The sequence below is a fragment of the Macrotis lagotis genome, chromosome 2 (assembly GCF_037893015.1).
Source record: "Macrotis lagotis isolate mMagLag1 chromosome 2, bilby.v1.9.chrom.fasta, whole genome shotgun sequence".
Classification (NCBI taxonomy): domain Eukaryota; kingdom Metazoa; phylum Chordata; class Mammalia; order Peramelemorphia; family Peramelidae; genus Macrotis; species Macrotis lagotis.
Genome location: NC_133659.1, coordinates 163640831 through 163668447, shown reverse-complemented (window position 1 = coordinate 163668447; position 27617 = coordinate 163640831). Strand labels below are relative to the sequence as shown.

Sequence of the window (27617 nt, the reverse complement as noted above, 5' to 3'; positions counted from 1 at the left end):
ATATGAGAGAGAGTGATGCTGAAGCATGCCAGACTGAGGTTAGATATCAGGAGTGGCACTTTTAACGTGATCCTTTGTACTCATAATCAGACCAAAGAAGGGATTCCTGGAGTGGGGTGGATGGAGGGTTGGGGGGGGCGGGCTGGGAAGACCCCAGGTAGTGGTTGGATGAATTTTGGTAAGTCAGAGGGTGTGTTGTGTTTCCTTCCTGGGGGTAAGAAAAGATCTAGGTAGTTGGGGGAGAAGAGGAACCACAAGGCATAAAAATAGGGGGATGGTTGATATGACCTTAGAGGTGGGTTGCTTTTTTTAAACCTTTTGGTATTTGACTTGGGTTTTCTAGCTAGCTCTAGATGGAGACAGGGTGGGTTCCTTGGGGAGAAGGGGGAGCTTACCTCTCTCTCCTCCCCAATCCCACAACTTCCGGGTACAGATTGGGATCTGTAGCAACTTGAGAGGCGGAAATTCTGGTTTGTTTGACTCACTCACCCCAGGACTCCCTGCTTTGAAACTGGCATTTTCCTGGGCACCATGGACACCTGGATTGCTACCCTCTTGACTTGGCCAGATTGAGTCTTCCCCCCACTGGGGCATTGACCCCCCCCAATTCTCCCCTTTCCCCTCCTGACTACACCCATTCTTGGATGATCTTCCCGGCTGGGAGCCAAGACGTCTGGGTTCTTGTTGGGGGGGCAGCTCAGCACTACATCTCAAGGGTATGTGAAAATGGGAAGTGCTGGGAGTGTCGAGAGGGTGGGAAGAACTTAGATGGTAAAGGGGAGGACGTGGACTTAAGGAGAGAATGAAGACAGGGAAATATAGGGAACTATAGAAATATCAAGACACAGAAGGACATGAAGAAAGGAAATACAGAGAAATGGGGTGACATGAAGAGAGAAATAAAGACTGGGGAGAATCAGCAGGCCCCTCCGGTGGTTTTTGCCCATATTGAGTCAAATGGACTAACAATGACAAGACTCATACCCAGTTCCCTGAAATCCAGAGAGGAAGAGTGAGAAAAAAAAGGACTTACTAATTTGCATTTAGCTTGGAGTTAGTGTCAGAGAACTGTCTAAGCTCTAACAGATGGGGCAATTCAATTCCAGTTGATTTAACTTGCAAGGGGTTGGGGAAAGGGGTAGAGAGAAATTGAGGAGGTTAGAGCCCAAACTGTATCAGATATAGGTAGAGTTGTGATCAAGGGGCATGTGTGAGTTGGGGTGGGGTGGGGAAGGCAATTGGAGAAAAAATGCTGTGGAAAGATGATTAGAACAAGGGAGGTGGGAAGGATGGAGAAGGGAAATCTGAGCCATTTATGACCTGAATGAATGTGTACCTCAATTGCAAATAACTGACTTGGTGGTCCTGAAAAAAAGATGAAGAGGGAAGGTACCTTGGTTCCTGAGAATCTGAAAAAGGATTCTATAGAGGCTGGGTATTATTGTTAATCTATCCCTCTATGGAGAGGGAAAAGAGAGGGGTTAGTCTTTCAGCAGAAGGGATAGAGGTTAGACTTTGCCAGAGTAAGGTTTGAGTATGGACATGGAAGGGCATCAAGGGTGGCAGAGGAAACCCAGAAGAAATGTTAGCTGAGCTGTTCTACTTCTTCTGCCACAAAGGGCAGATTTGGGGAGCCACCCAAATTTTTTAATGAGAGGGATAGAAGTTTTCTCTAATTTTCTATATCATTCCCCCACCCCCAATTTAACATTCTACTTCTTCTTCCCTGGGCAGTGCCTCTTTGAGTTGGGGAAGGGAAAGTGGGGAGGGGTGGAGGGAAGGGGGTGGGGAGGAAAGGATGTGGGAAGGGTTACTCAACTAGAATATGTATCTTCTGTCTTTCTACAGAGCCTCCAAGTGACACTGGAAGCCACCATGGTTCACTCAGCCCTGCACCTGAACTCTAGGATCCCCTTCCTTTTCCTGGCCCCCCCAATGTTGCTGCTACTGTTTCCTGGAGGTTTGGGGCAAGGTCTAATACCCAGAGTGAAATATGCTGCAGGTGAGAAGGTTCTTAAGGGCTTGGGCAGAGGGAATGGATGGAGAAGGAGAAAAAAAAGAAATTGAATTAAAAGCAGTGGGAGAAGAGCAAAGGAGTAGCAGATGTGGGGAGGAAGATACAGAAAGATGAATATAGGCAGGTAAAGATAAATGAAAGACAGCTGTTGAGAAGAGGATGGGGGAGGGGTAAAAAGAGTCTCAAAGGAGAGAAAGGAGAGAGGAGACAGGAATGGGAACAAGAAAGAAATAGGAATAGTGGGGCCCTAGAGAGACAAGGGAGAAAGACACAGAGAGATGGGACAGAAATAGAGATATGAGGCTGATAAGAGATGGAGATGGAAGTAAGATAAAGACAGAGACAGAAAAGTTACAGAAGGGTCAGAGACAAAGAGATATGAGAGAGAAAGGGAGGTAGGAGAGAGAATGAAATAAGAGAAAATAGACAGCAAAGATCTGTCAATGAACAGGCAATATTAAATGTTCTAGGCATTATTGGGCTAGGTACCAGACATACTAAGATAAAAGTAAAGTAGTCCCTGCCCTTAAAGGACTTACATCCAGACAGAGAACAAGTATATACAAAAACATATAAATGTGCACAATTATGTATATTTTATATATACACACATATATATAATATACATATAATAAGAAGGGTAGTTTGGCTGAACTGTCAATGCTTATGGTAGGGAAGGACTATATAACAAGATTGGGGAGGTAGTTTTTTTTTGTTGGGTTTTTTTTTTTAGATTTTTTCAAGGCAAACAGGGTTAAGTGGCTTGCCCAAGGCCACACAGCTAGGTAATTATTAAGTGTCTGAGGTTGGATTTGAACTCAGGTACTCCTGACTCCAGGACCAGTGCTCTATCCACTGCACCACCTAGCCACCCCTGGGGAGGTAGTTTAGAGTCAGATCATATAAAGCCTTAAGTACCAAACATAGTTATTTGGAGGTTCTACACCTGCAGATTCACAGGGATTTTTTTTAGAATACCTTTAGGTTAAGGAGGGAAGGGAAACCTGAGCCCTGGGGAGCTAAGATAGAGGTTCTAGAGGTTATAAGAAGTTATTAGGGTGTATTGAATAGGAAGACGAAATGGTCAGATATGTACTTCAGGAAAATCTCTTTGACAACTATAAGAAGGAGGTACTGAAATATGAAAAAATTGAGACAGGGAGGTCAATAAGGAGGTTCTTGCAATAGTCAGGGCAAATGATGATGAGGTCTAAACTAGGAAGGGGGTGTGGGGCCTTGAAGAAGAAAGAAAAAGATGTGTGAAGATAGAAGACAGTATGAAGATAAAAACAAAATTTGGTTGCTATGAGGCATCAGAGAAAGAATCAAAACATGAGAGAAAGACAGTAGAGGGGAAAAAAGAAATGGTTGAGAAAGATCAGAGCGATAAACACTATAAGTGATAGTGATAAGGAGGACAGAAAAAGATGGAAAGATGGGAGTGGTACAAAGAGAGGAAAGAGAAAAGAGGGGAAAGACAGTAGACATATACATGCAAAAATTATATAAAAGAGGAAAGAAATATGTCTTTAGAGACTGAGACAAAGCAACACTGTAGGAAATGATCAGAAAAGAGAGACCCTTTGGAGCAGGAGGGGAGAAACAAGGATAATGAAAAATCATTTGGGGAGAGAATTGAGTTAGACAAGGAAGGAGGTGTGAGAGAAGTAAAAAAGTAAAGGAGATGGCCTGTGCCCCTATCTCAGCTTCTCAGGACCTTCCCTGCACTTTCCCTTCCCTCCTTAATCTAAAGGTATACCAAAAAAAATGTCTGGAAATCTGCTGGGACAGAACAAGAAATACTTGTTAAGAATCAGGTATTCTAATTTTAAAAAAAAGAAAAAAAAGAATCAGGTATTCTGCTAAGTGCTAGGGTTACAAAAAGAGGTAATATAGATAGTTCCTGTCCTCAAGGAGCTTAGAATCTAAAGAAGACCGTAAGCAAAATATATGTACACACAAGCTATACACAGAATAAATGGGAAATAATTAACAGAGGGAAGCATTAAAATTAAGAGAACTGGGGAAAGGTTTCCTATAAAAGATGAGATGTTAGTTGGAACTTACACGAAGCCAAGATGAGGTGAGATGAACATTCCAGGAATGGAGACTAGGCAGTGATTTGGGAGATGGAGTATCTTACTCAAGGAAGAGCCAGAATGCCAAGATTGGGAAAGTGGGTGCAGAACCAGAACATTGTACACCCTAACAGCATTAGGTTATGATCAACTATGATGGACTTGTTCATTTCAGTAATGTAATAATCAAAGACAGTTCTAAAAGATAGAAAATACCATCCATATCCAGAGAAGGAACTGTGGAGTTTAAATGCAAATCAAAGCTTAGTATTATATTTATTATATTTAATTATTATATTTAAAAATTATCTTAGGTATTTTTTCTCTATTTTTGTTTTGATTTGATTCTTCTTTCACAACATGATTAATATAGATCTATATTTAGCATGGTTGTACATATATGGTCTATATTAGATTGCTTTCTGTCAAGGGAAAGGAAGGAGAAAAATATAAATCTCTAAACCTAGCAAAAAAAAGACTGCTAAAAACTATTGCATGTATTTGGAGAAATAAGTAAAAAAAGAGAGAGAAAAAAAAGAAGTCTGGAAAGGTGAAAGAGGGGTAAGTTATGAAGGGCTTTGATTTTGTATTTGATCTTGGAGGTGGTAGTCACCAGATTTTGTTGAATAGGAGAATGACATGTTTGGACCTTCATTTTAGGAAGATTACATTGACAGCTGTGTAGAAAGCAGACTGGAGTGAGGAGAGTCTTGTGTTTGGCAGACCCACCAGTAGGCTAATCCAATGGTATAGGTGTGAGGAAATGAGGGTCTGCACCACAGTGATGGCAATGACAGAGGAGAGAAGATGGCATATTTGAGAGACATTACTGCAATGTGGCAGGTGAAAGATAATGATAGTTGAAGATGACAACTAGGTTGTGAACCTGAGGGCCTGAGAGAATAGTATTGCCTTCTACATTAACATGGAAAGCAGGAAATGGGGAATATTTGTTATTGATTTTAGGCATTTTAGCATGACTTTTCATGACCCCAATTAGAGTTTTGTAGATATTGGAGTGGTTCACTGTTTCCTTCTCCAGCTCACTTTACAAATGAGGAAATTGAGGCAAATAGAGTAAAGTAATTTATCCAGGGTCACATAGCTAGTGTCTGAGGCTAGATCTGAACTCAGGAAGATGAGTTTTCTTGCTTCCAAGCCTAATGCTCTATTCATTCTGCCTCTTGGCTGCCCCACCTAACAGGTAAGGTTAAAGAAAAGAAGATAATTAGTTCAATTTTGAATATGTTAAGAGTAAGCGTTGTTATGTATTATGTCATTTTTTTTCTCTAATTTTTCTTCTTTCATTTGGATTGGATTCTTCTTTCACGACATGATTAATAGGAATCTATGCTTAGCATGTTATAAATGTAGAGCCTATATTAAATTGCTTCTGTCAGAGAGAAGGGGGGAGGGAGAAAAATGTAAAACTCAAAATCATGCAAAGAAAATGATTTTTGAAAACTACTGTTGCAGGAGCAGCTAGGTGGCGCAGTGGATAAAGCACCGGCCCTGGAGTCAGGAGTACCTGGGTTCAAATTCGGTCTCAGACACTTAATAATTACCTAGCTGTGTGGCCTTGGGCAAGCCACTTAACCCCGTTTGCCTTGCAAAAACCTAAAAAAACTACTGTTGCATGTAATTGGAAAAATAAATAAATATTTAAATTTAAGAGAGTAAGATGTCTATTAGACATCTTTTAATAGACATCTTACAATTTGAGATGACTAAGAGGAAACTGCAGATGTGAGATTGAAGGTCAGGAGGGAGGTTATGACAGGATAGGTAGATATGAGAATTGTTAGTAAGGAGATGATAATTAAATCCAAGAAAGTTGATGAGATCAGCAAGTGAAATAATATAGAGGAAAAACAGAAGAGGACCCAGGATAGAATCCTGAAGGACATCTACAAATAGAGAATGCGATTTAGAAGAGGAGACAGTAAAAGAAACTAAGAAAATGGTCAGACAGGTTGGAGAAAAACCAGAAGAGACTGGTGCCCCCAGAACCTAGAGAGAATCAAGGAGGAGAGGGATCAACAGTATCAAAGGCTGGAGAAACATTGAAGAGAAGGAGGTTGGAGAAAAAGGCCTTTGGATTTGACAATTAAGAGATCAATAGTGGATAAGCCAAGAGCAGATCCTACTTATCCCATGGCATATATTCATATTTAAGGCTATGAAGCAGCATAATACAGTGGAAATTTGAATTCTGGATTTGTAGTCAAAATTTGGGTACAAATTCTACCTGTCAGTTGTTACATGTATGAACCAGGCAAGTCATTTAACCTGTCTTGGCCTTTGTTCCCAAGGGGTTGTACTAGTTGACCCCCAAGGACCCTTCCAAATCTAGATTTATGATCCTATGATTACACCAGGGGACAGAAAACCTAGTAGACCTGGCACAAGGGTCACAACTACACAGCCAAGCCACAGAGCCAGATTCTGGCCACCCTACCCACTGCCTAGAGGACCATGGCTGCCTAGGCTCTTATCTGCAACTCAGGAGGGATATACTTCTTGTAGTCAATAAAAGGTTGGGCTAAGATTTCTCCCCCAGGCATCTGCAACTGCTCATCTTTCTACTTAAGAGTCAAAGTTAGGGCCTGGGCTGAGGCTGAGCCTGAAATAAAGGGCACACAAGAATTGGGGTTGCTTCACGACTGAGTCAAGAACTAGGGGAGCAGTGGGCAGAGTACAACAGAAAGATGATTCTATATAGGCATCCCACTGGGGTTTTGTGCTCTGGTCATTTGAGTCTGTAGTTTAAGAAGTGATTGAGTGATTCGAGAGGAGTATATCTTCCATAGCCCCTAACCCAGAGCCTTTTATAGACAGAAGCTCAGTCAATGTTTGTTTGAGTGAATGTCTATCTGCCTAAATCTTTACCTGGGTCAGGGTCATTGCCTATGCGTGCCTAAGTAACTGGGTTTCTGACAGGCTCAAAATCACAGAATCTCAGATTGATTGATTGAGTGCTAGATCTGTACTAATCCATTCTTCAACAAGTAATGTACCCTTCCATATGTTCGGTATTTGTGTATATGTTATTTCCCCAATTAACCTCTGAAATCCTCAAAATTAAGGATTTTGTCTTCTTTATACTATTTCCCCTTGTGTCAATTCAATTCAGTCCAGCAAACATTAGTTAAATACCTTCTGTATGCAAGGCATTATGCTAGGCTCTGGATTATGTAGAAAACAAAAAAAAATAACTTCTCCCCTTAAGGATTGCAGAGAAAAATAACCCCATACATAGATAAATAAATATAAAATATATACAAAGTTATTTGGCATGCATAAAGGTATCTTATAGGCAACTAGCTAAGCCCTAGAGAACTGTGGTGTTAACTGAATTTGAAGTGAGAATTTAGGATTACATTATTTCTTTCTTGAGAGAAAGTGGTCTATTTACATATTTACATAGTTTCAAAAACCTAAATTTATATTCTCACCAAATCAATCTGTTTTAAAGTTATTTGTTAAAGAGAGAGATAGGAAATAGAATTGAAAGTGATAGCACATTATGATTGTTGCATTAGGATCATATTTATTAACAAAGAATTTAGGGGCAGCTAGGTGGCGCAGTAGATAGAGCACCGGCCCTGGAGTCAGGAGTGCCTGAGTTCAAATCCCGCCTCAGACACTTAATAATTACATTACTTAGCTGTGTGCCCTTGGGCAAGCCACTTAAGCCAATTTGCCTTGCAAAAACCTAAAAAAACTAAACCCCTAAAAAAATGCTCAGTCTTTTCATAAAGACACCGAGGGAGAGCATTTATTGTTGGTAAGATTTTCCTTACATTAGGTATAAATCTGCAACTTTCACTGCATTTCTCTGATTTCAACCCTGTGGGGTCAAGCAGAAAGAATCTAATCTCCCTTCTATGGGAGAGCCCTTCAGAGACAGTGAGATCATACTCTCCTCCCTCCCTATCCCCTTAAGACTTTCTTTCTCTAGTTTGTTTTTATCAATGCATTTCTCTGGGACTGCATTTCTGTGAATCTCTAGATGTTTGATTTCCTGGGTCAGTGAGTATGGGTGTTCATATTTGTCCTAACCCCTGGCCCAGGCCAGGTTCTGAAGTGTGTCAAAATTGTCTTCATTTTCTTTACCGCTATTGTTCTACTTCCCTGCTTTGGGGGAATTTCTTGGGAACCTTCTTGTGTTTCCAATGTCTTCCATACCCTAGGCTATTCCCTGACCACCCAGAACATATAGCCTTCATCCTGCCCCATACTGCTCACAATTTTCCACTGAAATTTTTGCTAACATATTTTATCTTAATATACTGTACAAAACCTCAATCTCTTGCTTGCTTTATGCTATGCTTTTAGCATAGTACCTGGTCTGTCCCATCCAACACAATCCCTTAGAGCAGTTAAAAAAAATACCATAGATGAAGGACTGTGACTGATAGTACTTAAAATCTTACTCTTGAGCAGTTATCTGTTTGTGAACAGGAAGACTATGTGGGTGTTTTATAAGATAATACCAAAGATACCCAGTATTCTTGACACTGTTGCCAGCTCTCCCCACTACTCTACTCACTACCTTAGGATCTTTATAGCCTTATCCTAGGGACATCATTTAATTTCCTCCAGATTCAGTTTTTTCATCTGGAAAATGAGAGTAATAACACTAGAGTTGTTCTGAGCACCGAATGAGATAATATATATAAAACTTTGCAAAACTTAAAAGTTAACTATGTCTTATTCTTTTTTATTAACTGAGTTTTGCTGCCATTTAAAGAGATTTCCTTTTGTAATAGTGGTTAACAGTATATTGTTCTCTTGATTTTGCTTTGTTCACTCCCCAGTATTTCATTTGGAGCTGGAGATAATACTTCTTTTGGTTGTTTAAAACACAGGCTAAGGAATAGTGGGTAGCTTGAGCCCAGGTAGGAAGTGGGGAGGCTTCTGGCAGGCTAAGATGTGGGGGGAAATGTCTTTGAGAGGAGAAGCTACATGGTGCTGCTCAAATATCACACCCTGTAGGCAGCCACCTACGGGTATTTCTGTTCTCATCTGTGAGTCTGCCTGTTTATGATCCTGTCTGGGACTATTTCTGCATTTGTTGATCTATCTCTGCTAATCTTATAGTTGTCTGTTATCTGCATATGTCTTCAGTCTATCTATGAGACTATCTTTTTTTTTTGGTAACATTTTAGTGTATTATTTATTTATTTATTCATTTAAAACATTCTTTTCTTTTTAAATTTTGTGTTCTGAATTCTTTCCTTCCCACCTACTCTACCTACTAGGAAGGCAAGCAATATATCAATTATACATGTGAAAAATCATGAAAAACATATTTCCTTATTAGCCATACTTTTAAAAAAAGTAATTTAGAAAATTTACTTCAATTCGTGCTCTGAATTCATCAGTTTTCTCTCTGAAGGTATAGATGAAAGTTTTTCATTATGAGCTCTTTGGAATTGTCTTGCATCATTGTATTGATCAGAGCAGCCAAGCCTTTCAACACTGATTATTACAACATTATCGTGCACAACGATGTGAGAACATCTCTTGACACTACTTCCTTCTACCTAGCTTCCCCATTGATTTGGAAGAACTGGGGTACCCATCTCCAACCCCTATCATGTTGATGTGCCCCTTTCACCTGGTCTTTCTGTTATCTTTATATACCAAATGTGCAGTGGAACAAACCCTGGTATGGAAGTTGGTAGACCTGGGTTCTTGTTCAGGTTCTGCAACTAACCCTGCATGACCTTGGCCAACTCCCTTCCTTTCCTGAACCATATTTTATTTATTTATTTGTTTGTTTGTTTTGCAAGGCAGTAGGGCCAAGTGACTTTCCCAAGGTCATAAAGCTAGGTTAATTATTAAGTGTCTGAGGTCACATTTGAACTCAGGTCCTCCTGACTCCAGGGCCAGTGCTCTATCCACTGAGCCATCTAGCTGCTCTCTGAATCACATTTTAAAAAATGAGGGCATTAACTTTGATGAATTTGATCTATAAACTTACAGAACGTTGCCTCTAACTTTTGTGTTTCTCTTTTGTTCGTTTCCTGTGGGCCTGCCCTTCCTCTCTTGTTACCCCTCCTTAAAGCTCCCCAGCCCCATGTCTGTCATATCTGCCTTCTGGATGCCCAGTTCTCCAACACAGCTGCTTTTTTCACACAAAGAAGGCATGGCTGCCAGCAGGATGGGGCAGGAGAAGGGTGATACTGCTGCCAGAGTCTGGGTAGTGATGGCATACACTGCCAATTCCTTCCTTGTTCCCTAGGCTCCTACTCCTTTGCTGTTTCCTGGCTGGGTCCTCCCCTTGCCTGGCTCTTCAGTCACCCCCACCAAGCTCTGACTTCTCCTCTCTTCACTTTCACCCTCTTTCAGGTGATAGGCATCGTTCTGTGAGCTTCTTTAGCAAGGAGGGTCTTCAGGATTTTGATGAACTGCTTCTAAGTGAGGATGAGGCCACTCTGTACGTGGGTGTTCGGGACTCCATCCTGGCCTTGAACATTGGTGAACCAGGCATCCTGGACCTTCAAAGTGAGGTGAGTGCCAGATTGAGAGTAAGGAGGACTGATGGAAGAGGACATAAGCTAATGGCCCCTGGGTAGGCTGTCTGGGGTGTTCACTTGCAACTGATTATTCATTGTTCATGTATAATGTAACTAATTAATGAAATAATTAGAATGAGCATGCAATCACCTAGGATAATGAATGTTAAAATAATTATAATTATGCTAAAATTTTGGTAAAAAAGAACATCAGTTTTACTTATTGATAAACTAATTATAAGTACCATATTCACGAGCACCTTGGTCTGGTAGAAAGAACAGTAGATATAGAGTTAGTCCATATGAGTCTGAAGCCCAGCTCTTCTACTTTGCTAGTTGTGTAACCTGGGTCAACTCTATTCCTCTTTCTGAAAAATGAGGAAATCCCTTTTAGCTCTAAATCTTGAAAACATTCATAATCCCTTTTGACAACACTTAACAGAAGTGTTGGGAGAATTATAATAACAATATTAAAAGAAGAATATTAAGAATGCTCAGTAATTTACACTGATGTTACTAATTGTCATGCTAAATAAAATGGTAACAGAGGTTTTTACTGATGCATATCCTTTACAAATTACTTTCACCTGATGGGCAGAACCTATGAGGGAAAGATGAGAGAGGGAAGAGTAAAGTTAGGGTTCAGTGATCTAATGAACCTGGACTCATCCTCCTTCTTTTGTCTCTCCAGATTTCCTGGGAAGCTAGTCCCAAGAAAAAAAGAGATTGTGTCTTTAAGAAAAAGAGCAATGAGGTAAGAGGGAATGAGGGGGTAGAGGTCTGGAAGATGGATACCTGAGCCCTATTTAATAAATGTTCATTGAGTTGACTTGGTCTGGCTTTCCCCAGGTTGGGATATCAATGGATGCCAGTTTGGATGCCGGTTACAATCCAATCCAATTTAACAAAGATGTTTATGCATAATACCATGCTGGGGGCTGGGGAGATCAAAACAAAAAACAGTGCCTGTCCTCAAGAAGCTTATATTCCATGGGGGGAGGGTATACAGTAGGTACACAGACAGGTAAAATGCACTTTACACTGAAGCCCAGCTCTTCTACTTTGCTAGTTATGTAACCTGGGTCAATTCTATTACTCTATCTGAAAAAATGAGGAAATTCCTTTTAGCTCTAAATCTTGTAATCATTCATAATCACTTATAACAATTAACAGAAGTGTTTGGAGAACTATAATAACTTAATATTAAAAGAAGAATATTAAGTGTGCTCAAGGGGTGGCTAGGTGGTGCAGTGGGGGTGGCTAGGTGGCGCAGTTGGGGCAGCTAGGTGGTGCAGTGGATAAAGCACCCACCCTGGAGTCAGGAGTACCTGGGTTCAAATCCTGTCTCAGATACTTAATAATTACCTAGCTGTGTGACCTTGGGCAAGCCACTTTACCCCATTTGCCTTGCAAAAGCCTTAAAAAAAAGTGGTAAATAATTTACATTGATGTTACCCTTGCTACCCTTAGTCCTGCTTCAGGGCTAATTATGTCACTCTACTGTTCAAAAGCCTTTGGTGGTTTTCCAGTCACTGAAAACTAAGATCCCTAGTGATCTAGACTAATCATACCTTTTCAACCTATTTCCAACCACCCAAAGGTTGGCTTCATGTAGAGGCTGACCCTTTAACAGCCTAGAAGGAAGCCAGGGAATGGAGGTGAGGAGGAAATGCATTCCAGGAATGGAATTTTTGCTGTGCCAAGATAAAAGGAACTGAAGGAAGAATACAGTTCAGAGAACTGCAACTGTGCCAGCTTAGCAAATAAGAGCATTTTTGTAAGGAAAGTAACATGAAATGAATCTTAAAAGGTAAAATGGGAGCCAGACTATGGAAAGCTGGTTGGAAAATCAGAAGAAAACAGTGTCAGGGAAGCCAAGGAAGAAGAGAGAATCCAATAGGAGGGGACAGTCAACACTGTCAAAATTTGGAGAAGCAACAAGTCAGATAAGAATTGCCTCCTCCCCTGTTCTCTATGCATCTCTCCCATAATTGCTCCTCTGTCTTTCCTGTGTCTCCTCAGTCTTCTCCTTGCTCTCCTAGTTTCTGCCTTTCTTCCTCAGTTTCCCTTTTGTTCTTTTGTTTTGAGACAATCAGGGTTAAATCCAGTTAGGAAAGTTCAGGCTAGATTTGAACTCAGATCTTCCTGACTCCAAGGGTTTTAGATTCACTGCCCCTCTTTCCTAGTTTCTAACCCTGTCTTCCAGTGCCCCCAAACCCTTGCTCCTCTCCTCCTAGTGCTCCACATTGGGTCAACCTTGGGTCCTACTTTTGGAGGGATTCAGGTATCCAGGCAAATAACATCCGGAAAATATTGCCCCCCCCCCTTGTCCTCCAGACTGAATGCTTCAACTTCATCAGAGTCCTAGTGGCTGTCAATGCCTCTCAGCTCTATGCCTGTGGAACGTTTGCCTTCAGCCCAGCCTGTACCTTCATAGTGAGTCCTTAGGCCTCCTGGCTTTTCCTTCTAACCCAGCCACAACCCATTTTCCATCCCTTGAAAAATATTCCCTTTCTGATATGGGACTTAGGCATCCTCAGCCCACAATCTCCTACTTTTCAGAAGACTATTTTGGGGAGAATGTTCTAGCATCCAGGCTTATCTCTCTCCTCCCACCAAAAACAAACCAAAAAACACTCCTTCTTTACTCACCCTCTGGATAATTTTTCCCCAAATATGTAATGCTGGCATACTAGATGCTCAAATTCTGACTTTTAGGCCCCAAGATTTAGCTATCCCTTCTCCCTCCTCTCCCACACAACTTATTTCTCAGATTTGAGACTCCATCAACTTGGTCTTTCTTTCCTCTCCCCACTAACAACCCAGGAGCTGAAGCAAGACTATTCCCTGGTTCCTATCCCAGAAGAGAAAATCCTGGATGGCAAAGGACAGAGCCCCTTTGACCCTGCCCACAAGCACACTGCAGTTCTGGTGGGTAAGTGTCAAATTCCCCTCCAGTTCCCCTCCCTAGTTTCTTCCCTAGGTCTTCATCATTGGGGATCTCCAGTTTGCAGGTTTGAAAAGACAGTCACAAACACAAGAAGGGAAGTCAGAAGTCTTGGTCTTATATGTTCCCATATCTCAGCCTCTGACTTTTAGAAAGGAAGAGGCAAGAGAAGATCTCAGAGTAAATTTTGGAGGAAAGTAAAAGGAGATATGGTTAAGAGACCAGTGAGATAAAGGAGAAACAAAACATGTATCAGTGAAGAAAAGTCAAACAGTAATGAAGTTGGGTGATTGGAAATAAGGTTGAAAAGGTATGATTGCTCTAGATCACATGGGATCTCAGTTTTCAGTGACTGGAAAACCACTGAAGGCTTTTGAGCAGTAGAGTGACATAATAAGAAAAAGTTTAAGTCATTCTGGCTTCTATAAGAGATGCAGTTGAATTGGAGAAGAATCATAGGCTTATAGGAAGCAGCAGTGTGATTTAGTGGATGGAGTTGGAGTAAAGTCTGAGTTCAAATTCTACCAACAATTTTTTTTGGAGGCAATCCAGGTTAAATGACTTACTCAGGATCACACATCTAGTAAGTGTCTGAGGCTGGATCTGAACTCAAGTCCCCCTGACTCCAGGGCCAATGCTCCACTGTGTCACCTAGCTGCCCCTCCAATTCTTAATAAGCTGTGTGATCATGGGCAAGGATATTAACCTCTCTGAGCTTGAGTTTCCACATCCATAAAATTAGGATAACAATACCTGCGGCATGTATTTCATAGTTTGTTGTGAAGATTAAATTGAATAGTGTTATATAAAGATCTTTACAAATTTTAAATCAATATATAAATATCAGCTATGTTAGACTTTTTTTTAAGGTTAGTAGAAATCTTATAGATCAGCTAGTTTAAATTCTTCATTTTACAGAAAAGGAAAATGAGGGGGAAGCTAGGTAGCACAATGGATAGAACACTGATCCTGGAGTCAGGAGGACCTGAGTTCAAATTCGGCCTCAGCCACTTAATTACTTAGCTGTGTGACCTTGGACAAGCTACTTAACCCCATTGCCTTAAATTAAATTAAAAAAAAGGAAAATGAGGTCAGAAAAATGAAATGACATGCCCAAAGCCCCAGTATGAATCTAAATCTTCTATCAAGAATCCAGAGAAGAGGGAAGGAAGGAAGGGAGGAAGGGAGGTAGGCAAATGAACAGTCAAGGGGACCAAAGTAAGACAAAAGACTGGTTCCCCCAGGCCCTCCCCCATCTCAGGAGAGTTAGAGAAACTTTGCTAAAGCTCAATCACTCTGTTTCTTCCTACTGCCACCTCAGATGGAATGCTCTACACTGGCACCATGAACAACTTCCTGGGCAATGAGCCCATCCTGATGCGAACACTGGGAACCCAGCCTGTCCTCAAGACTGATGCTTTCCTCCGATGGCTCCAGCGTAAGGACCCCTGAGTCATGTGGTTCTGGTGGCTTCCAACCTCAGCCCTGATCCCACAACTCTATCTGGCATATAATCACAGCATCCTAGGACCTGGATTAGGCAGAGGAACCAGACATTTAGGCAACTTAGCTTCTGGGGTCCTTGGTATCATGGGCTAGGGGAGGGACCTAAGCCTGTGGGTTCCAGTTCCCAGACCCTAACCCCATCTCCTCTTCCCCCCTGAAGCGGATGCCTCCTTTGTGGCCTCCATCCCCTCTACTCAGGTCGTTTACTTCTTCTTTGGGGAAACAGCCAAAGAATTTGACTTCTTCGAGAAACTCACCATCTCCCGAGTAGCACGAGTCTGTAAGGTCAGAGGGGACCTTTGGGATAGGATGGAGGAGCTGGAAATGGGTCAGGATGACAGGAGGGGGTGGATTCTAAAGTGTAACAAAGAAAGGGGTCCTAATGTTTGGTTCTGCTCTACAGAATGACGTAGGGGGAGAGAAGCTGCTGCAGAAGAAGTGGACGACATTCCTGAAAGCTCAGATGCTTTGTGGCCAGGCTGGCCAGCTACCCTTCAACGTGATCCGTCATGCAGTCCTGATGCCTGCTGACCCTCCTGCCTCTCCCAAAGTCTATGCAGTCTTCACATCCCAATGGTGAGTAAGAGGCTCAGTTGCTCAGGGGTAAAGTGGGGGGAAATCCTGGTAGCTTAGAACTCTTGGATATCTGTATGGATCTGGTGTCTGAGAGATCTGGTAATTGAAGGGTGAGACACTCAAATTATCTGAGTTTTTAAATTATTTTTTAATTTTTAAAGAGAGAGCTACTTGTTGTTCCAATAGCCCTATATGGAGAGCATCTAGAAATCTGGTTAATTGTAAGATCTGGTCTGAGAGAGATCTGTGATTTGGCTTGAAGGTATAGAGAAATTTAGTTTCCAGCATCCCCTTTCTGTTCCTGAGATTTTTTTGAGATCTGGGTTCTGTAATTCTGCCATTCTCACTATCTCTCCCATTTAGCAGCTCAGTCCTGGGCAGACCAAGCAAGAAGAGCAGGTGTAAGAAACACCTCCACCCATCTGTGCCCGCCACCTGCCCCTGGGCCTGAGCCTCAATTAATCCTCATTAAGGATAATGCCACTTCAGATCACATGCTGGGCAAAGATCCTGCCCCAGGCTGGGTGGCCAATATCACTGAGGGAATCTCTAAATGCTGAGCACTGCCCTTCCTGAAGAAGGAAAGGTAGGCAGTCAGAAGACTATTTCAGTCCCTGTGTGTATCTTCAGGCAGGTTGGAGAGACTAGAAGTTCTGCGGTCTGCGAGTTCTCTCTCTCAGACATTGAAAAGGTCTTCGAGGGAAAATACAAGGAGATGAACAAAGAAAGCTCCCGATGGAATACATATAGTGGCCCTGTGAGCAACCCCCGCCCTGGCAGTGTAAGTCCACACCTTAGAACACTACACACCTGCCAAGCTCCACCTTCCAGGCCTGATAAGTATGGGTCAATCCCTGTCTCTGTGTACACCCAGAATCTGTCCTGCCAACCTTACTATGTGGGTTGGTAGCTCCAAAGGGAAGTACAGAAAGACATGGAGGAAGACCTGAGCTAGGAACCCGGGTAAGGGGAGAGGGTAAAGGGGACAAAAATCCTGCCTTTTAAATACTCCCAAATGAGTCAGCCTGAAAGTGAGGAGTTCTAATTAGTAAGTAAAGGTACTGATATTTACAGTGCTTTAAGATTTAAAACAACAGAAAATGACTAGCATTTATATAACTCTTTAAGGTTTGGAAAATGCTTTGAAAATATTATTTCATCTGATCCTTACAACAACCCTGGAAGATAATGCTATTATCATCATCCTCATTTTATAGAGGAGGAAACTGAGGCAGGCAGAAGTGAAGTGATTTGCCCAGGGTCACAGGATTTGTATTTGAAGCAGGATTTGAACTCATGCCTTTCTGACTATAAGGAACACTCTTAGCACCTGTCCCATTGAAGCTGTTGAGATTTACAAAGCACCTTACATATACTGATTATTATCACATCATCTTCCATCTACAGTTGAAGGCAACATGGAAAGAGGAACTCAAAGGAGGATAATGGGGGGTGGGGGGCATTAAATGGTAGTTTTAAATCTTACCTCTGTTTGGCTTCAGTGTTCTGTGGGTCCCTCCTCTGACAAAGCTTTGACCTTCGTGAAAGAACATTTCCTGATGGATGAGAAGGTTGTAGGAAAACCCCTGTTGGTGAAACTGGATGTGGAGTACACCAAACTGGCTGTGGAGATGGCCAAGGACATCAGTGGAAAAGGCTACTTGGTCATGTACTTGGGCACCAGTAAGTGCTTAAAGATTCCTCTCAGAGAAATTTTAATAAGACAAAAGGGAGTTGATATGGGAAGTCATAGATGTCTTCTAGAGATCCATTTTATAGCATCTTGAGATTTATGAAGTGTTTTTCTACATTTCAACAAGAGAAGCAGCATAAATATTATAAGTGGATTTTACAGAGAAACAAACTGGTTTAGAAAAGGAAAGTGACTTGCTCAAATATGACCTCAGATACTTACTAATTATGTGACAAGTCACTTAACCTTGATTGTCTCAGTTTTCTCATCTGTAAAATGAGCTGGAGAAAGAAATGGCAAATTTCTATAGTATCTTTGCCAAAGAAACCCCCAAATGGGGTAAGGAATAGATGAACACAATAAAGAATTGATTCAACCACAAAAGAGTTGGAAAATGTCAGAGGTCAAATTCAAATTCGGGTTTCTGTATTTTAAGTACAGGGTTCCTTCCAATCTGCCACAATGCCTCTCAGATCTGGAGATGGGGGGAACTAAGAAGGAAGGAAAGGGTAGCTAGGGTCCCAGAAGAAAAGAGAAGGCAGTGGAGGAGGTGGGAATTCTTAAGGAGTATTCTCTGAAATCCATCTTGTAGAAATTTAGAGTTACAAGAAATCGTAGAGATGATCTAGTAGAAGGATATAAGTTTTCTCAGAAAGAGGGAAAAAACCCACCAACTTTTTTGATAGCTGGAAGGGGGAAACCTAGAAAAGGAAATCTTATATGAAAAGAAAGCAGAATGAAGAAGGAATAAGAGAAGCCAAAATTCCTTCTCCAAGTGCCCCAGTCTCCTCTTTCTATATCCCTACCAGACACAGGTTCTCTCCACAAGGCTGTGGTAGGTGAGCACAATGAAACACATCTGGTGGAAGAGATTCAGCTATTCCAGGAACCTGAGCCCATCCGAAACCTACTTCTGGCACCTGCCCAGGTGGGAAGGGATCCAAGTCCCACTTTAAGTGGGGAAGGAGATGAAGGGAACTTTGTTGGTTGTCAAGGGGATTGATTCTCATAGTATGGGTCTCTCCTGGGGAAAGGGACACTTGGGCTGGTCTTGGGCTTTCCTCACCCAGGGTGACACATCTTTCTATCCATCCTTCCCCCAGGGAGCACTATTTGTGGGCTACTCCAAGGGACTTCTGAGGGTCCCCCGAGCCAACTGCAGTGTCTATGAAAGCTGTATAGAGTGTGTCCTTGCCAGGGACCCTCACTGTGCCTGGGACCCTGCTGAAAAAGTCTGCCGCATCATTTTCAATTCTTCGTAAGTTGTATCCTGGATCACCATTTTTGCTCTAAAGATGGTGGAACAGAAATAAGGTTTTCCACTGCCTTTTTGCTCTGGTTTTCTTGCACTGTGCTCTGATGTGGTTGTCTTGAGGGAATCTCTTGTTTGAAGTTTACCCTTTGCAATATATAGATTCAAATTCTGGCTTGTCTCCCAGCCTGCTTTGGCTTGTCATATTGGCTTAAATATCCTTCTCTTTCCTTCCCCTCATGGTTGTGTTGAGATATACCATTTTTGCCATGTCTCTACATATGTTTCTCCCCTCTCCCAGCTATCTAGTTCCATTGCCCAAGACAGTTTTAAGATCTTTGACCTACTCCCAATGTGATGCTTTCTAAAGCTCCTAGAGTGGTTTCTGGCCTCCACCCTTCCCTCTTCCCTTCCTAAGCTCCAACAACTTATCATCTCTGCCTTCTTATCTCTCCAGAACTTCCTGGAAACAGGACATAGATGTAGGAAGCCCAGCATGGGCATGTGCCAATGGACCCATGGGTAGAAGTCACCGACCCCAGAGCCTACCCCAGCTCAGTGAGTATGGAATATGACTAGGAGGAAAGAAAGGGGTGTAATGCTGGGTGGTAGTGTAGAGGATTGAGGGATGATCTTTCCTTTCCCCTGCCAGGAATTTTATTCATTAAAACTCTACCTAGGCATCTGGGTGGAAATAGGACAGGCTGAGAAACAGGGTACTGTAGAAGTAGAGAGCAAGTTGTTTGGTCTAAAACTAAAGTTGAGGGTCAGGTTTAGGTTTAGGACTCAGGTTTTGATTTAGAGCAGAGGTTGAGACCAGAGTTGCAGCTGGAGTTGGGGTAGGGAATTTTCTAGAGTCTTGTTCCTCCCTGTTTGACAAATTCAAACATTCCCCTGTATTTGTCTCCCACATATCTGCCTCCCCATTGCCCAAGGAATTCTTTTAACAATGAAAAAAAGTAAAGTAAGGAAATCCAAAGTGATCCTTGTCCTAAATGTCAGAAGGTGATATGGATAAAAGTCCTTCTTTCTACCTGCTTACTTTCTCAACCTTCAACTTTCCTCTTCTCTCTTCACATAGTTAAAGAAGTCCTGGCTCCTCTTCACTCCATCTTGGAACTCCCCTGTCCCCAAACCTCCACCCTAGCCACCTACTACTGGACTCACAATACAACCCCCATTCAGACTTCTTCCTCAGCAGTCTACAATGGTTCCCTCATACTCCTACTTCGGGAGGAAGTTAGAGGCCTCTACCAGTGCTGGGCAACTGAGAGTGGCTTCATGCATCCTATTGTCTCCTACTGGATACAAAGCCAGGAGGACCCCTTGCCCCTGGACCCAGAATTGGCAGGAATACCCAGAGAACGGGTAGAAACCCCTTTGACTGTTGGGGGACCAACCCCCCTGATCACTCCTAGATCCTACTGGCCCCACTTCATCATTGTCACTGTCCTTTTGGCTTTGGTGCTCTCAGGGGTCTTAATTGGCTTTGCCTCTTCTCCACTTCGGACACTCCAAGCACAAAGGAAAGTCCAGGGCTGTGGTACCTTGCCTCCAGGGGAAAAAGCTCCTTTAAGTGGAGATCCTCCTCTCCAGCCTCCCAAGGATACCAGAACCCTGAATGGAGGGGGCGTGGATGCGGATAACAACCAGCTTGGGACTGAAGTGGCATAGAGCCTACAGCAGCACATGAGACATTGAAAGATTGTAATGGATATTATGGTATGGCAAAGAGTTATCCTTGGTAAAGATAACCTGACCCTAACAAAGGAAATTGTTGGGGTGACCCTACAATAACAAATGGGAAGAGATGGCAAGAGAAAGTCACCTTCCTTTTACCAAGAGAAACTCGTCCTTCCTCTGCTACTCTGAGCCACTCCAAGGAAATAATGAGAAGCACACCCAGCAGCTTCAGACCATCCCTTGGACATGACCCATCTTGCAGGGACATGCCAGACCTAGGTACTTTCTTCTGATGAAGAACATAGGGTGGAACCTCTCTTTTCAGGAGACTGCCCTTAGTGCTGGACCTGTTTGGTGGTCATAACCCATTCCAAGAGACGCTCCAGAAACTGGTCACTCTAGGAAATCCTCTTAAGATAATATTCCCAAGCAACACAGTCATTGACCCTGGTTGGAAACCTAATCAACTTGTGCTGGGACTCAGACCATTATATTCACCAGCACTCCTGTCTTACTTTGATCTGAGAAGAGGGCCACATCCCCTCTTATCCCAGTGTTTTCATAAATGACCTTTGGGTGTTTTCTCCCAAGGTTTCATTTCTCCTGATGCAATGGGGAACAATATCCAATTTCCCTCCCACCCCCATAGAATTATGGGGAGTGGGTTAAACTGAGCCTTGCACATATCTGACCAACCTGGCCTCTTTCAACTTTGCCTCTGCACTTCCCCACCCTACTAGTCTCCATACAGATGCAACCTCCCTCTATTCTTCCCCTTTGTTTTTGTCTTTGGAAAAGTATACATCTTGCCACAAACAGTTTATTTTTTATTAAAAAGACAAAACTTAAAGGTGGCTACTTTCTTTTTGAAGGCACAGTGGGGAAGTTGGAACAGAGAATCTAGGTTGGGTGTGTGAGCTGAGAGGTTTTATAGTATTCTAGTTCTCATTTTGAACCCCATGGCTGACCATTTGAGTGTGCCTCTATTCTAGTTCTGTCAACTGCTTCAATCTCAACTTCTTTCTTTGCCAGTTCCCAAACTAAGGGTTACACCACCACCTGCCTTCTAGGCTACTATCCAGAGAAGCAGTGAACTCGTTTGTACAGTTTCAAATGCTTGGCATTCCTTTTTTTCATCCTTTTTTTTTTAGTTTTTTTTTTTTGCAAGGCAAATGGGGTTAAAGTGGCTTTCCCAAGGCCACACAGATAGGTTATTATTAAGTGTCTGAGACTGGATTTGAACCCAGGTACTCCTGACTCCAAGGATGGTGCTTTATCCACTACACCACCTAGCTGCCCCTTTTCATCCTTTTTTTTCAATCTTTAGTCAATTCCCTATGGTGGTTTGCTTTAATTCATTTTTATATTCTCTTCCCTCTCAGAAGATTACTTGATTCATGGAAAAGAGTGAAACCATGAATTATTGATGTCTTTAAGTCAACAATTATTTATTAAGACTGTGCTAACCACTGGGGATATATATCTATAAATAGGGAAAAGACACACAAACAACTAAACAGCTCTACAGAGGATAACTTGGAGATAATCTCAAGTGGCATGAGCATAAAGGGGGTTTGAGAAAGGCTTCTTGCAGGCTGTGTTGAAAGAAGGCAGAGATGACAAGGAAGAGAATTCCAGGAATGGAGTACAGTTAGTAAAAAATGCACAGAAGAGGGGAAAGAAGTGTCCTGTAGGAAGACATGCAAGGAGGCCCTGTGGCTGTAGATCCTCAAGTATGTGGAGAAAGGCAGAAAGACTGGAAAGGTAGGCAGGCAAGTTAGAGCTTTAAAAGACAAACAGGACTTTCTCTTTGATCTTGGAGGCAATAGAAAGCCATGGGAGGAACTACTTAATGAAGGGAGAGGGAGGGTGTGGCATGTTCAAATCTGAAGGTTAGAAATATCACTTTGGGGGGGTGGCTAGGTGGAACAGTGGATAAAGCACCGGTCCTGGAGTCAGGAGTACCTGGGTTCAAATCCAGTCTCAGACACTTAATAATTACCTAGCTGTGTGGCCTTGGGCAAACCACTTAACCCCATTTGCCTTGCAAAAACCTGAAAAAAAATTATCACTTTGACAGGTGAGTGGAAGATGAGAGACTTCAGGCAGGAAGACCAACCAGAGAGAAGGCTATTTCAACAGTTCCAGTGTAAGGTGATAAGGACCTGCACCAGAGTGGTAGAAGTGTCAGAGATAAGGTAGAAGTGTCAATGATATCATGAGAAATGTTGTGGAAGTAGAAATCACAGGACTTGCTAAAAGATCTGCTCTTGAGAGGTAAGAGTGAGTGGTGGAATATGACACCCAGGTTACAAGTCTAGGTGATTGAGGATGCTCTTGACAAGGTGAGAGAGTTTTGGAGGAGAGGGTTTTGATGGGAAGGATAATGAGTTCAGTATTAAACATACTGATTTGAAGATTTGTAAGGGATATTTAATTTAAATTCTCTAAGAGGTTGTTGGAGATGTAGGAAGATTAGAGGTCAGGAGAAAAGTTAGGACTAAATAAATAAATCAATCTGAGGGGCAGCTAGATGGAGCTATGGATAGAGTCAGAAAATGTGACCTCAGACACTTGATACTAAATGTATGACCTTGGGCAAGTCACAAGATTGAATGCCTCCTTCCTCCCAAAAAAAAGAATTTTAAAAATTTGAGAATAATCTGTAGAGATGATAATTGAATAAATGGGAGCTGATGATATCACTAAGCAAAACAGCATAATGGAAGAAGAAAGGAGGACCCAAGATAGTCTTGGAAGATAACCAAGGTTAGTGGATATAACCTGAATGAAGATCCAGTAAAGGAGACAGAGAAATTCTCTAAATGTCTATTCTGTTAGGCATTTTTTTCTCCTCATCTGTTTTAGAGGAACAGTTATTTTTCCTGTGGCTAACCCTTTCACTTATGCTCTTGGAACTTTTCTCTACTCCTTTTCTTCTATTTCCTCAGAATCTTCAACATCATCTTTTCCAAGGGTTCCTCTTGTTCTTCCACCACATCCGCTAAGGTCATGCTAGGTTCCAAAGGAGATGGTAGAGATATGGAGACTAATTCACAATATTCCCCAGATTTATTTAATACAATTCAATTGCACACATATACACACACTCTCAAGTTTAATCATACAATTATTCTTATAGTAACTTGAATGGATAGGCTGGGGGGTAGTTATTTTCTAATAATAATAATGATGATAATAGCCAACATTTATATGATGCTTTAAGTTTTGCAAAGTGCTATATGTATATCTCTCTAGATCCTCATAAATATCCCATGAGGTCAGTGCTGTTATTCTTCCCATTTCACAGATGAGGAAACTGAAGAAGGGGTAAAATACAATCATTAAACAACTAAATGGATATTCAGGAAAACAGAGGCTCCAGTTTCATCCCAATGTGGAGTTTCATCCAGTTCATCTTATCTGTTCTTTTTCTTTTTTTCCAGTAAGTTTTTTTGTAGTTAATCACAGTCATTTCCAGATACACCACATTTCCAGATCTCCTTACTCCCCAATAACTATACATCTGGTAACAAAGGGAAAAAAACTGTATAAAGCAAAACCAAGCCATATAGCAATTGTATCCAATACCTTAGGCAACAATCTATACCCACAGTCATTATTTATATATTATTCTCCTGGAAGTACTTCCTTTACTCTGTATCAGTCCATATAAAGCTTCTCATATCTCTCTGAAGTCTTCATATTCCTTGTTTGCTTTTAGGCCCAGAGCTATGATTTCATTGACATAGTGGTCTTTTTGATGAGGCTCCTCTACTAACCTGAATTTATAATATTTGAGGAGTTGCCTGGGGCCTAGAGAATGGCACAATTATATAAAAATGACAGCTAACGTTTTAAATGATGCTTATGATGCTTTAAATGATGCTTATGTTACAGGCAATGTGCTAAGTGCTTTATAAACACCATCTCATTTGAACTTCAAAAAATCCTGGGAAGTGGGTGTTCTTATTATCCCCAACTTACAGATGAAGAAACTGAGACAAACAGAAGTTAAGTGATTTCCCTGGGGCCATCCAACTATTCAGTGTCTGAGGCTGGATTTGAATTCAGATCTTTTCAACTCCCAAAAGAGCAGGAACACTCTATACATTATTCCACCTAGTTTTCTATCATGTTCAGATTAACATGATTTATTTAGTCTCCAATTAAAGGTCATCCCCCTTTTATTTTTAGGTTTTTGCAAGGCAAATGGGGTTAAGTGGCTTGCCCAAGGCCACACAGCTAGGTAATTATTAAGTGTCTGAGACTGGATTTGAACCCAGGTACTCCTGACTCCAGGGCCAGTGCTTTATCCACTGCGCCACCTAGCTACTCAAGGTAGTGGGCATGATCTGGATAAAGATGCATCAGAGGAGAAATTCTGATAGAAGAAAATTTGGTAGAGAGTAGTGTCTATAAAAACTAGAAAAAAGAAAATGTGAAGGAGAAGATGATTAACAATTTCAAAGACTACAAAGAGGTAAAAATGGGGGCAATGGGGAGCAGCCAAGTGTTGAAGTGGATAGAACACTGGCCCTTAAGTCAGGAGAACCTGAGCTCAAATCCGGCCTCAGACACTTAATAATTACTTAGCTGTGTGATCTTGGGCAAGTCCACTTAACCCCATTGTCTTGTAATGCCCCCCCCAATAAATCAAAAAAGAAATAAAAGATTGACAATGAAGAGATCACTGGTTTCTTTGGAAAGAGGAATTTCAGTTGAATGGTATGGTTGGCATTCTATTTTTTTATTTTATTTTAGGTTTTACCCAGGACCACACAGCTAGATAATTATTAAGCGTCTGAGGCCACATTTGAACTCAGGTACTCCTGACTCCAGGGCCGGTGCTTTATCCACTGCGCCACCTAGCTACCCCCCCTTTCCTTTCTTTCTTTCTTTCTTTCTCTATAAAAAGTGTTGCTATGAATATTTTGATTTATATAGTTTCTTTCTTTCTTTGACCTCCTTGGGGTATTTGAAGAGTGTCAGAATGCTTTTGACTGCCCTTTTTTCCATCATCAACTCTAGAACTTACTCCTGAAGGATGCAAGTTATATCCCAATGATTTGGGTTTCATTAAAATCTAAAAACTCTTGTTTATCTTTTTAAAATGAATCTTCCTCCTTTCTCATGCTAACAGAGAGACAGAAAGTCTTGGGTTGATGGCCTAGGTTCTGGAGAGAGGAAGAAGGCAATGAAAATAAAAATTGTTCCTCTCTTGAAATTCCACTGAATGCTGAAGTATACTAGCAAATGTTTAAAGGCTAGTTATTAGGGGGGAAACTGTTTGCAGGAGACACATTTAAGTTTAATCTAAAATATTAACATTTCCTCTATCACTTTCTTAAATCTTGGCAGTCAACAAAACAATAAGTCAAGGTCTGAATTAATAGCATTTTGCCAATGGTGTGAATGCTCATAGTGAACATTTAATCAGCTGTTTCAAACTGGTTTGAGCTGGGTTCAGCTCAAATGGGTACAGGCGTTTCTTCCTGGTTCAGTGGCTACTCCTCTTAGATACAGGCACCCAAGAGACTAACAAGAGGATTACTTTGTCACCTCAAAGCACAAGTCCTTTAGTATGATAAAGCTACAGCCTTCATCAAAAATGGCCAGAAAGACCCCATCTCCCACTCCAAGCAGTATACATTGGGCTGTGCTCTAGCTGAAGCAGATAATGAGCCCCTATTACTCAATCGCTTTCTGTACTTCTACTTTTATCAAAACCACAATCAATCACTTTCATAATCCAAATGGCAGGGTTTTATACAGAAAGAAAATTTAGAAATCATCAAATTCCCTACCTGAAGCACAGAATCACTTTAAAACATCTGGTAAAAAGACCTTCAAATAGTCTCTGTTTGAAGATCTCCAATCATATGGAACTCAACTTTAGAAGGCTGGAACTGTTAAGAAATTCTTCCTTTTGTTGAACTAAAACACTTTTCTCTAACTTCTACTAACTGATCCTAGTTCCGACCTCTAGAACCAAGCAGAATATATATATATATATATATGTATATATATATATACATATATATATATACACACATATATATATAAAACATATCTTCTATATAACTTTCTAAATATTAAAAATAATAATATTCTCTGGTTTATATATATAAAGTACTTTACAATTTAAAAAGCAAGAACCCTGGTGGGATGAGATAATGCAAAAATCTCCATTTTGCAGATGAAAAACTGAGACTTGAAGATTTTTCCCATAGACACTGTGAACAATAAATTTTGATCATTTATATATGTATATATATATACATACATATATAAATGTGACTTATTTTCCTCTACCTCTAAGAATAGAAGTGCTTTAAAAAAAAAGCCACTTTTCACATAGAATGTCTCAAATTATCAAGGCTGAACTTTAAACAAGCTAGCCTCCCTGTCCCCTTAGATCCCATCAAGATAAGACCTATCCCCATACTTTGTAAAGGTCTTTTAGCATAACTGATAAGTCCCAAGGTCCAGAGTAAGGAGAGGTCTTTCCAGAAACTTAATAAAATTAGTGATAATGATCCTTGGTCCCTTAATGGGCATAACTCCAAACCACATCAGGGAACTCCTTTGATGGACAAGTACTGAAAATTCTACCTAGTGAAGACCCCACTTTCTGACTGTGCTAGTGTATAAAATCTGTTCTTGGAGCAGCTAGATGGCATAGTGGGTAGAGTACTAGTCTTGAATCAGGAGGGTCTGAGTTCAAATCTACCTCAGACACTTAATAGTTGTGTGATCTTGGGCAAATCACTTAACCCTGATTACCTCACAACCTGGGCCACCTCAAGTCATCCTGATCTATATCTGGTCACTGAACCCAGATGACTCCAGAGGAGAAAGTGAGGCTGGTGACTTAGCACAGCACCTCCTGACTCAAATCCAATTCATGTATGCTGATGTCACTGTCTTCTTTGAAAACAAAGGACAAAACATCATTGTGCTCCCCCCAAAAATCTTTCTGAGCCTAGTTCTTCAAGAGTTCTCTTTCAGGCATGATTGCCCGCAGGTTTAATGTAAACAATAAACACAAGAATGTTACCTTGTTTGTCTTTTGTTAAAGTCACTCTAGGTAACCGTTTTTTAAACACAAAGCTAGTAAGAATGGTGGAGGGAGTGGAACCTAGTTCTATTACCTGGAGATAATCACCACATGCCCTCCTAAATCTCCAGAGGAAAAAAAATCCTAGTTCCTTCAACAGCTCCTTATATGACATCACATTGAGGCCTAAAGTCCTCAGGTGACCTCCCCTACTTGCCCAGAATTGAACAAAGGTGAGACCATGACCTTTGGTAATGTGTCCTAAGACCAAATTAACTTTT

At 41.3% G+C, this 27617-nt stretch overlaps 1 protein-coding gene across 2 annotated transcripts; it reads left to right on the top strand.

The window, feature by feature from the left end:
• Window positions 1-429: 429 nt before the first annotated feature.
• SEMA4A (semaphorin 4A) lies at window positions 430-26290 on the top strand. 2 transcript variants are annotated; one of them, XM_074223232.1, is made up of 15 exons: window positions 430-716; window positions 1849-2002; window positions 10453-10613; window positions 11311-11373; window positions 12957-13055; window positions 13446-13554; window positions 14888-15004; window positions 15233-15357; window positions 15476-15648; window positions 16279-16429; window positions 17151-17331; window positions 18151-18269; window positions 18445-18599; window positions 19051-19151; window positions 19675-26290. In XM_074223232.1, the coding sequence occupies exons 1-15, from the start codon at window positions 645-647 to the stop codon at window positions 20265-20267; spliced, it is 2373 nt and encodes a 790-aa protein (XP_074079333.1). In that variant the 5' UTR covers window positions 430-644; the 3' UTR covers window positions 20268-26290. The 2 variants fall into 2 exon arrangements, with proteins under 2 accessions (XP_074079333.1, XP_074079334.1); XM_074223233.1 differs by lacking the exon at window positions 430-716 and adding an exon at window positions 762-1012.
• Window positions 26291-27617: the final 1327 nt, after the last annotated feature.